This window comes from Ixodes scapularis, unplaced genomic scaffold, assembly GCF_016920785.2.
Source record: "Ixodes scapularis isolate PalLabHiFi unplaced genomic scaffold, ASM1692078v2 PGA_scaffold5__190_contigs__length_132052651, whole genome shotgun sequence".
Lineage (NCBI taxonomy): Eukaryota > Metazoa > Arthropoda > Arachnida > Ixodida > Ixodidae > Ixodes > Ixodes scapularis.
Window position 1 is genome coordinate 45,514,031 of NW_024609880.1, and position 11,790 is coordinate 45,525,820.

General features: G+C 41.7%; 1 protein-coding gene across 1 annotated transcript; it reads left to right on the plus strand.

Annotated features, from left to right (window-relative positions):
- Positions 1–4,019: 4,019 nt before the first annotated feature.
- On the plus strand, positions 4,020–9,111 carry LOC115332974 (uncharacterized protein PF11_0207-like). Its single transcript, XM_042293867.1, is given in 5 exon segments — positions 4,020–4,157; positions 6,877–6,928; positions 7,008–7,020; positions 7,114–8,846; positions 8,849–9,111. Coding segments are annotated over 4 exon segments (2,007 nt in total). The 5' UTR covers positions 4,020–4,157; the 3' UTR covers positions 9,058–9,111.
- The last annotated feature ends 2,679 nt before the right edge of the window (positions 9,112–11,790 follow it).

Below are 11,790 nucleotides of genomic sequence, written 5' to 3' on the forward strand. Positions count from 1 at the left end.
TTGGTAAATGCAATTCTAAATTTAGCGTTATCGGTGATAGTGACGATGTCATCGGGAAGGCCATTCCAGTGCACAATAGCTTCTGGGCTTTAAGAATGTCACGATCTTATCCAAGCACTTCAGGATCCCAGCACTCCAAGATCTGGTCTTGTTCTAGGCCGAATGCCAAGATCTTATCAATGAGCAGATGTCTCTTGACTACCCTCGGTAGCTCAAGCAATAATTATCCTAATAGCTGAATCAAATCACGCATCTTCAATTTTGCCCTCTCTATCCTGCCCTTTCCATTTCTGCTTCTGGGAATGCAATTTGCGCTGGGCATTTCCATTTAATATGAAATACTACTACGTCACGCTTCTTTAGTAGCCACCTAAGTTTTCAATTGTCATTGATAAATTCGAGTTGAAAGGCTCGGCGAGCCCTAATTACGCAAGTGCTGTGAAAAGGCGAGCCCCTTTCGCGCGAACAGAAAACAAGCCAGCTCCAGTTATTAGGAGCTGTTGACATCTGAAAGTTAAATAGTAGGGAACGTTGTTGGGCTAGTTGGTTCATCGTATTTAGACATATAAAATAGCGCAAAAAAGACAAGGACGAGAAGTATACAGGACAAGCACTAGACGGTCCCACAATGTAACGCGCGGGACAAGCGCTTGCGCTTTTCCCGCGCGTTGCAGCTCTTGTCCTGTACACTTCTTGTCCTTGTCTTTTTTGCGCTACTTTATATGAAAGTTAAATATTACTCAAAAAATAATAACTAAGTTCCGGTTGCGGTCACTCCTACCTCACTGAATGTTTTTGAAATAACTAACTACTGATACCATAGCTAATTAGGGTAGCCAAATACTTGAAAATACTCAATTTGAATCTCGAATTGTATCATAGCATTTCTCCCACATACTAGAAAAATTCTAGAAAGTACAGAGTTATAGCATTATGTTCCTATAAAGTCACGCCGTTGATGATTTTATAGTTAAGAGCATAGCTGGTGAAAACAAATTGTGACAAAAACTAAAGCGAGACTACAGGTGAGCTGGTGTATAACAAACAACCCAGGTGCACATAAAAAAGCGGACGAACAAAACAAAACTCCAAACACTGCTAAAATTAATATTAATCCAATACATAATTGAGTAGTCCCACGATCTATCAGAAGTACAGACTGAGCGTTATACCTTATGAAACAGTCTACGAAGAAACTACTAACAAAATGACGAAGAACACCAAGGACGCAACATAGAAGCACATTTTCTCCGGAGGGTCGACACGAGGTACTGGACTCACAGCTGTGAGCTCTCACGAGTATTTTTTCTTGCTCCAAGGCTAATTATCTGTTAAGAGCTTTCTAATCGCAAGATTAGAACCATACTCGCTTTTAGTATCTTTATTTAACGAGCTCCGCAAGCACCTACAAGAAGCAGCCCAATTTTGAAGGCTTTATCGGTTGGGAGTCAATCCAGATTGTTACAACCACTGCGCCTAATCAGAAAGATCAGGAACGTCCATGAGGCCACGCAAAACATCAGGAGCTGCTCCCAGTGCAGTGCTGTATTATGTATGCTCCACATAAAAGGGTGAATCTTTCGCGACATCAATTCACTCTCTTTCACTAACTGGAGTGAAGAAGCCTGCCACGGTAAGTTTACCAGGTACTTCATACCTCTACTTTGTTTAACCTTAAGCCCGGACGTTATTAGAGCTGCGAGCCGATTGGGCCAATCAAGCTAATGGGAAAGTGCTAGTTCACAGTTTCATAGTGGTATATGGTTCGACGAATTCTCATTGGCACTTCAAAATGAGTCCACAAGACGGTTACCAAAAATTAAAAAAAAAATGCTTTCTTTCCTAATACCATTCATAATGCGCAAGTAAAAATAGTCAATGAATACGAGCGCCTCGGCGTCACGCTCACATCTTGCCTGATCTAGAATAGAGTCCTTTCGAAAGTCACGTGCCGATTGGTAGAATTGCTGCACAATGGCGGAGCAACCCACACCGCTGAACGTGCGAGTCTAAACCTAGAAGAAACACAAGCACAAACTCACGTACTAAAACTATAAGGTCACGTTGTATGTCTGCGCTTGATTTGCTTAGCCGATGATAGCATACGCACTGGCAGACAACGAACGCCGTGACGTTGCGCATTTGATGCGGGGTGTTTGCATCCATTGTCAAGTAGCGTTGGTTGTGGTGTGTCGTCGGTGTCCTCTATGGTACAGGGATTCCGCCAGCTTCCGATAGAGGGGTGACTTTAGAAAGGGGTCTACTTACATATTAGCAAAGGAGATACAAAGGAAAAAAAATGTGCGAGTTCTCTGCAGGTTAATGTGCTGGTTCTTGGGCGAATTGGTGCTAAAACTTTAAGAACAAGGCGGCGCTTTTAAACACGGACGAGAGGACAAAGAGACCCAGTCCTTGCGAATAATGGCAGGGCAGGGTATTGGTTGAGTGACGCGATGGCGCGGAGTATTTGTACCCATCTTTTTTTTCTGCATTATGAACAGTTGAAGTTAGCGCATTGTGTTGTCGTGTTTTCCCATGTCGTCCGTGACTAAACGGGCTACCATGTTCACAAAGTCTCTGCACGTGCTGGCGTCGTTATGCATCTGTGAATAAGTTAGCAACGTATAAAAGTTTAATTGGTCCAATTCTGCAATGCATAGGCACGGTATGGGATCCATGACCCCAAGCGTTCATTAACGCACTGAAAAACGTCCGGGAGAAAGCGCTGCGATTTCTTTACAACCGAAATGAGAGATAGGCTTCAATGGCGGAACTTTATTTACTCCGTTTCCCATCAATTTGTAAGCGCTGCCAAAGCTACGAGCTTGTGGGCACCCTGTTTATACCTGTGTGTTATCGCCAACCGATACATCGCGTTTCTAGATCGTACTTTTGTGTTTATTTTATAACTAGTTCCCAATCCCGCTACTTAAGGTATAACGAAAGGTAGCAGTATACCTATTTACTAAGCATTAAAGATTTCGTGCCCGGTGATCGAGTTATTTTGTAAACCCAAGTTGGTCCACTCTCAGAACCCTCTCTGGGAACAGCGTGGAAGAGTATAGTTATTGCTAAAGACAATGCAAGATATAGGTGATGTACACACAAAAAACTCTATGCTCAGGTGTCTTCCAGTGTATTGTGTGTAAAAGAATATTTTTTTTAGTTCCTCGTACCAATTGTCTTATATTTTTATGTGCATATTGCGAACGCAGCCTCAAAAGCCTTCCATACTTTAGGCGGCGGGATTTTAAAAGCAAATGTGCTCTGCATAACTTGGGATCCTTTTTACCGTTCGCTTAGATTTATTAAATTTGAAGAGTGCAAAACAAGTGTGAGATTTGTTGTTGGGAGGTATGGGTATGAGGAAATCATCCGGACTATCAAAATTGACCTTCAAGTAAGGTCAGAGTGTACTTTCATAGAAAATATATTTGGTTAAAACTGATGCATTCACTGAACTCGAACAAAACATTGAGAGACAAAAGATTGGTATGTGCCATATTTTAAATAAGGAAGGTCAAATCACGCTTGCCAAATTAGAAAATTATCTGTAAAAGTAATGTCTGCAAATACTTATTTTTCCACTTATAGTTGAAGAATAGAATCGGCTACCCATTAGTAGACTGTTTCAATGTTTTCTAACAATGAAAGGATTTGATTTTTTTAATCTTAAACGAAAGTGACTAGTGACGTCTCTTGTCTTTCGGCTTTCCTTTCTTGATAATCAAGTTTATTAAGGCTTATATGCTTATTTTGTATTCGTGAACACCTATATTCTATATATATTTCGGTGTACATTTCTGCCTATATCTATATATATGTTCCTTGTGTATTTTTGTCTAGATGTGTGCGTATATTTTTATATAAATCCGTATGCATTTCTACTCTCTGCCCTTGTCACTTTTGTGGAGTAATTTCCTCCCGGTGCTACAAAATAAAATAAAGCAATTAAGGAATCATATTCAGATGTTTTGTACAAGGTCCATCTACCTTTTTTTTTTTATTTGTTAGGGCTTACAATTCCCAGTTCACAACAAAATGGTGGTATACCCAAAGCTAGGTGCTCGTCGGACGAATTGAGTCTGTAAAGTTCGCCGCTATACGCGCCCGCAGAGAGTGCATGACCGTAGTGTGAAGACATCTGCTTGATCCAGGTACGCTATATTACAGCAAGGGCAGATTTAAAATAAGGTTTTGAGGGGGTGATGGTAATTTTTTTTTGTTTTATTAAATTTCTATTATTGGCTCTTCCATTGGATGAAAAGAAAAACTTAAATTCTTTCAAGGCAAAATCGTTTTTTTTTTTTTGGTTTTTGTTTTTGCTGGGGGCGCTTTTGAAAGAAAATGGAACGTCACAGTTAGATGTGACGCCCCGGACGCCGCGTACGTACGTTTCGCTCCAAAGTTCGTGGGCAAGTATTACCGCTACATTTGGCGGGCAGTGCTTTCGTTGGAGTCTTGAACTTTATGAATAACTTCACTTTATTTCCTTAAAAACCTCCTTAAAAGTATTATATAAAGGGTGGGTTAATATAAACAAATTTCCACAGCACTTCAATTTTGAAGGTAATGTGATAAATGTTCCAAGAAGTTTGATGGGCAGGTTATGGCAGCAATCTGGTGGGAATGGCCGCTTCAGTCACAGGCCGCTCGAGAAAAAAATTAGGAATAAAAGCTAGTGGTGCAGGTACCTGGGTGAGAGATTTAAAGTGGGTGACCAGTGCGGCTGGGGATATGCGTGCACGGGGTACAATGTAGGGTGCATGGGCGAGCGAAGAATTACATAACTGTTAAAATAAACAAAGACTCTTTATGCAATGACGACAAGAAAGCTTAGTTAGATTTCATTCAGCTTTCACTGAGGAAATGCTAACATCGTACGAATATGAAGGATGAATGAATCTAGTGGAGTGATTTTGAACTGCTTTGAGAGCGTTAATAAGATAAACTTGATGCGAACTCCAGATGGCAGATGCATATTCAAACTTTCATCTAATTAGTGATTTGTAGGCTAGTAATTTTACGTGTTTCCGTGTTTACGTGTTGACCCTTATAAATGTACATTCACGTCTTTTCACCGCCGCCGTAACCCCCTGTGTTATTGCACTAATTTCCGTTGAATTAGTGGACTCAGACAAATCCTTGGTGTCACCCTCTGCAACAATCTTATGGCGTTCGCATGTAACTTATCGCACCCGCAAATAAAACAAGAGTATTCCTGAACCGTCACCCAGGGTGCCTAGTTGACGCTTCAGGAATCCTAGTGTTCCCTTCACGGAAGCGATAATTCGGAAGGATTAGGGAGTCCGCAGTCTCCCCAATTTCAATTATTGCTTTATTTGTAAAATATTTAGAAGACTGGAACCGAGAAATCGAGTTTCTGCCCTAGTTTGAAAAAGAACGTCCTTAATAACTGGAATTCAGTTTATCAAAATAAGCACGTCGGGCTGTTCCCTCTCACAGATGTTATGACTGTACACTTCTTGAGAAAGCAGACCTTTGCATCTTCACGAATTGAACTTTGTCTTTGTCAACTCATATAGTACTTGCTGAGCGGTTAAGCCCGTCTCCTATTGGTGTTTCATCGTAAGGCCAAAGGCGCGGGAAAGCAAAACAAAATAGGTCGAATTCGAATATCGTATTTTCACTGCAGACTTCTAATGTATTTACTTAATAATGGTCATTTTACCAAGAGCAAGGTACTGCCAGATGGATTTAGATTTGAACCGGTTGATGACTTAGAATCTCGATATATTTTGTAATTTATCCAAACTCTTTCAAAAACATAAGCGTTGCGAGAAGCAAGATGGAAAGGAGGGGAGGGGAAGGGTTAAGCACATGCTGAAATATTACAGGCACATTTTTACGAACATAATGTTGCCGGCCGTTGAATCAGTTTTTGCATAGGTAACTTTATTTGTATTTCAATTTCTTCACAACTTTATGGGATTACGTCAATAAAGACATTATGGTATGTTTTTTTCTAGTTCTGTTTAATATTCGTCTTATTCACGTAAAGTATTTTTAACTTTTGATTTTAGCAAGAGCTAAAGATGGGCAATCTGATATATTAAAACGACGGAGGGGTTTTAGCCTATTTGAGTTACGGTGATTATTTCGGAAATTACGTGGATGTTTTTAATTCAAGAAAAGAGCGAATTATATAGATTTCGATGAACGAACTGTGCCCCCTAGAAAACGCGTACACTCTAAAAAAAGCGTGTAGGCGTTACACCCCTTGGCACATATACGACACCCCAAAACTTCAGTTGGGCGTACAGCGCGCCGACTTCGAACTGACTGCCTGAACTTTTGCGAGAGGGTGGATGACGGTGCGATATAACATATTATACAGCTAAAGTACGTATCAAAGTCTACAGGGAAAAAACACACAGGTTTTGCAGGTGAGCATGGAAAACCTTGATAACTTTTTTTGCACTCAGTCATACTTACATTAACTACTTTAATGAGTTGTACAACTCGGATATCAAGCCGCTCGTGAAATTGTGTATTGTTGGTACAACGTCAGTGCGCTGTACATCCAACTGAAGTTTTGGGGTGTCGTATATGTGACAAGGGGTGTAACGTCTACACCCTCTTTTTTTTAGACTGTAGTGCCTTTACCGGCGCAATGCTAAATAAATATAAAATACAGATGGAAAAAATAGTTGCAATAGTGAACCCGCAAAGAAAGAAACATTTATGGGTATGAAAAGTGAAGCAAGCTTTAGGCTTTTGAAGAGACGCAGTAAAATTAATACAGCCAAACTGCATTACTTTTTTTGTAATTCAATCAACAAAATGTAAAGTGTCAGTCATACGGTAGACATATATTACTTTACCTTATGACAAAACAAATACACCTAATTGCAGATGAGACGTCTATATCTTGTGGCATTCTCCATCCTGGCCCTTTCAATGCAAAGTAAGTTCCGGATATACGTTTTTAATGAGAATCCACTAACATTTAATTCTCCCTGCTTCTACTACCACTGTCATGCTAGTCTGCAGTGGCAGGTGAGTTCCTCTTACCAAATTTTAAGGTCTTAGAAACATTACCCAATTTGTATTTCGACTTGTTTTTATGTTAAAATATTTGCTGCTCTTCAGGCCGCAACTAAGTAAAGATGTGACAAACTTTGAATGCAACCAAGACGACTCAGTGGTGACTGAATCCTCTCAAAATGCATCAGACTACAAGAGTACAGAAGTTACGGTCATTGGTACCCTCAAGGACATTTCCGAGATCCTGAAAAACAAGTTCATAGCCATCGGGGACAAAATAAAGGACAAGCTGCATGAACTAAACCAAGCTTACGGCGATCAGGCCGAAAATATCAAAGTAGAGCTTAAGCGTTTGAAACAGCAACTGAAAGACTCCACCCAGGCTCTCAAAGAGAAAATGCAGGACCTCTTCAGGAAAAGCCAGTACGCATCGCTGTGCGAACATGCCAGCAATTTTCGGGAAAAAATAGTCGAGATTCGAGAAAGACTTAATGAGTTTATGAAGGCCGCGAAGGATATCACCGGCGATAAATTGAGACAGATGCAGGAACGGGCGAAGAAGTTAAGAAAGCAGATTAAAATTAAAATACAGGAACTTTTTCATGGCTCTAGAGATTCTCAGGAGGCTCTTTACCATCTAAGCGATGACGACAATAATGAAGATAATGAGGCCTATGTTATCGCAACCCTTAAAGACATTTCCAAGACCATGAAGGAGAGGTTTCTTATTATAGTCGAGCAATTGAAGCAGAAATTTGCCAAGCTGAAGCAGGTTGGTTTAAAGGATACGGAAGAGATCAAAATGCAGATACACAATCTGAAGAAAACGTTGGCCGACTCTGTTGGAGCTATAAAGCAGAAGGTTGGAGAATTGCTTAACCCGGCTCAGTATGCGTCACTAGGAAAACACGTGATGAAAATTATTGCTAAGATGGCCAATCTTCGCGAAACGCTTAACAAACTTAAGGAAGAAGTAAAGAGAGTAAGTGGTGAGAAACTGGCGAGGCTTAAGGAGATAATCAAAGAAACGCGTCAGAAAATCAGGGAGCACATTCAGGAACTCATATACGGCTCCAGCTATTCTCCCATGGCTCTATACCACGAAAGCGACGATGACAATGAGGACAAAGATGGTGAGGCTTACTTTATCGAAACACTTGAAGACATCTCCAAGACCCTCAAGGATAAGTTTCTCATTCTTGTCGTGCGCTTGAAGCAGATATTTGCGGAGCTCCAGCAAGTTGGCGGTAAACACACAGAGAAGATTAAAGCGCAAATTCAGAATCTTAAAGAGAAAGTGGCCGATGTCCGCGAAGAGATAAAGCCAAAGATTCAAGCATTGGTTAAACCAACACAGTATGCATCATTCAAAGGACATACGATGGAAACGTTCCGTAAATTGCTCAAGATTCAAGAGCAGCTTTTCAAGTTCCTGGCAGACGTGCAAGAGGTCACTGCTGACAAAGCGGAAGCGCTTGAAAAACTCATTAAAAGAACGCTTCAGGAAACCAGGGAGAATGTCAAAGAACTCATCGGCTGCAGAAGAGACAAGACAGCCCTCTACCAAGCAAGCGACGGCGACAAATATGTCGAAGCCTACATAGTCGACACGCTCAAAACTATTTTAAAAACCCTAAAAGAAACATTTCTCGTGTTAGGAGCACAAATTGCAGACAAAGTAAATGAAATCAAGGAAGCTGTCGGAGAGCGTGCCACGGTGCTCAAAACCCAACTTGAAGATCTCAAGGGGCAGCTCGGTGAAGCAGCTGGTGACTTGAAGAAGGAGGTCCTGGAGATAGTTCGACCTGAGAAGTTGGCGCCGTACGGCTTGTCTGACGATCTTCTTCAGCCGTTTTAGAAAACCTGGCTACTCTAATCAACAGGTTGCAGAGTTTCTTGGACAAGGTGCAGAAACTTGCATGGGAGAAGTGGGTGAAGATAGAGGAGAACATTCGTGACCTGAGGAGCGGGATCAAGCAAAGCATAGAGAAGCTTGAACTCACTCTACACACAGAAGATCTGCTGAAAATTACAAAAATTTCCTTGTGAATCTACCGAATGCGATTTTTTTTTGTTTTAATAAAAGTAAATAAACTAATAAAATTGTGTTCATTCATCTACCGTTCATTCATTAAGGCCTCAAAACTACGACTCGTTTAGCTTTTTTTTTATTCTGCACATTTGTATTCAAACATGTATTTATTTTAGGTTTAATTATAAACATTATTATTCCAAAATTGTGTGCGTTCTGTTGATACCTACTTCACACGATTACAACATCCATTTATGTTATTTGACCCCGAAACTCAAGTTCAGGTGAGAACGAAGGCGCCGCCAGGTGACAACGCTATTGAGCGTGTTAGTCAATATTAATCATTTGATAATGGTCAGGTGATTCACATATTTTGTAACTAAATAGACTTCTAAGGCAACACTGCGCAGAGACTGCTTGCTAGGTGAAGAGAATGCCAGCAAGGAAGCGCAGCTGTTGGTGTGACGTCTTAGCGCGCACGACCAATAGCGTGTCGCCGAGCGGTGTGTAGAGGGAGGAGGGTAAGCGGTGCGCAAACAGTACTCCCTAACTGCCTCCTCCCTTCCTCCCTCCCCCCCCCCCCCTCCGCTACGAAGGAACGGGCTGCGTAGTAGGGTAGGAACAGCGCAATAGTAGAATGACCTAAACATGTTATCACCTCAAGAACCGTAGTGAAAAAAGCCTGGCTCCTCGCGGAGCTCAGGGTTGGGCAGAAATACTCAAAAAGGTATTTGGAAATACAAATACTGGGATATATTAAAATGGTACCTAAAATACTGATACTCAAATATATCCGAAGAAGTGTATCGCGATACGTATCGGAAATACATTTTAATTAGAGGCAAAAAGTATTTGGAAATACAAATACAGGAATACATTTTAGGGAGGTTAGAAATACAGATACAGAAATACTGATACTGCAAGATATTTTTCAAATTTGTTTTAAAATGCCAATTGAGATGAAGCATGAAGTTGGAAGTGGAAGTTTTTGATCCCGAAACTACTTTCCCGTAGGCTTGGCACTTTGCCTTGAAGGCAGTGGTTTCAGACGACGAGGAGTCTTCAATGGGATTAAAAAAAACGTTCCACCAAGGACTGCCCGCGGTCCCTTCCCTGACATCCTATATGTCTGACGAGGGATGCGAAAAGACTTGGACCTCTAAATAAATGATATGCCATGCTAAATCCCATCAAAACGTCACAACGCCCCTGTCCAATAAGGACGCCCCTGTCAACATTGATCACATGATGTCACGGTGGAATGAACTGGTATTCTTGATCTGTAGGTGTGGCCTTGACCATGAAACTTTACCACGCTCCTGTATGAAAGGACAATACGTACTTTCGTTGTAGGTTACCTCGTTGAAGATCATGCAGGCACCTTTGGAATTTTCGAGAGTAGTGAACCACCTGAAACATTCTGGAACACATGCCTTATCTTCTGTTACGGCTGAAAAAACGATACGGTGGCATCCCTGTTGTGGAGGTCCTTCCTGCCGACTTTCCGCCACCGACGCATGGATTTCAGTCCGCAAGTTTCGCCTAGCATCATCCAAACAGAGGCCTCGTAAATGGCGACCTGATATTGCCGGCACAGGTGCGAGCCCTTCGAGAAACAGCGCGCTCGAGACGAGTCACAGGTGTACGAAGTCTGGGTCGGCACAGCGAGGCCACGTCTAGCCTTCTTTCTGGGTTTCGGATCACCAGAGCAGCGGGTCACGTTCACGTCGGCTGATGACGTACCCTTGAGCCGTGCAATATTACGGGCGCAGCCGCAGACGCCTTCGAATATGTGTTGAACTTCACTGCGTCAGCCATCCTATCTATTTCAAGTCAACCACCGCCAGGCTCGTGCTGCAACGGACTGTGACTCAGCTTCGCCGGCTGGTTGTACTGTGTACCCTAAAGCAAGAGAGGCGGTTAGCCGCGGGCATTGGATGCCAGCAAACAATCACTCAAGAAATTCCTACCGAGGACCTAGGGCAGAAGATGCTCTCACTCCACTCCTGGCACGCCACCTGGTTCGAGTTCGCGACTAAGGCAACACTTCTCAGAAGAGAGAAGAGGACGCATAGAAAAATAGTTCGGAGAATCGGAGGGAACCTCGGTCGGCATGGTAACAATGCCCCAGCATCTCCTTGACCTAGCACCTCAGAAGTAAAAAAATAAAATAAAAAATAGATGCGCGCGGATGTTTTTTTTTGGGGGGCGGGGGGGGGGGGGGGGGAGGGGGGAGTATTTCTCAAGAGATGTATCGAAATACATTTTACCCCGATTGTATCGCAATACAAAGAAACATTCCAAATGTATTTGGATACAGGAATACAGATACTTATGAAAAAAAATGTATTGCGATACAGAAATACACATACGAAATGTATTTCTGAAATACTATCGTGATACATTTGCATTGCGATACTGCCCAACCCTGGCGGAGCTTTAATAATTTTCCACTATATTTGGAAAACTAAGATATATATGGGTGCATTCTACATTAGATATATCTTACCTTATTAGGACTTATTAAGACATTCAAGATTGTAAAGTACCTAGGTACAAGGTATATATTACGCAGTGTACCTGGATACGACTGCGTAATATATACTAAATCTACTAACGACCCTGATATTTTAAAGCTCCAAACACATATGAATGCTGTTTATCACTGGTGTGAACTTTGGAATATGGAACTTAACATTACTAAATGTAAAGTTGTGAAAATATCACGTACTAGTCCTAATGTGCCCTTC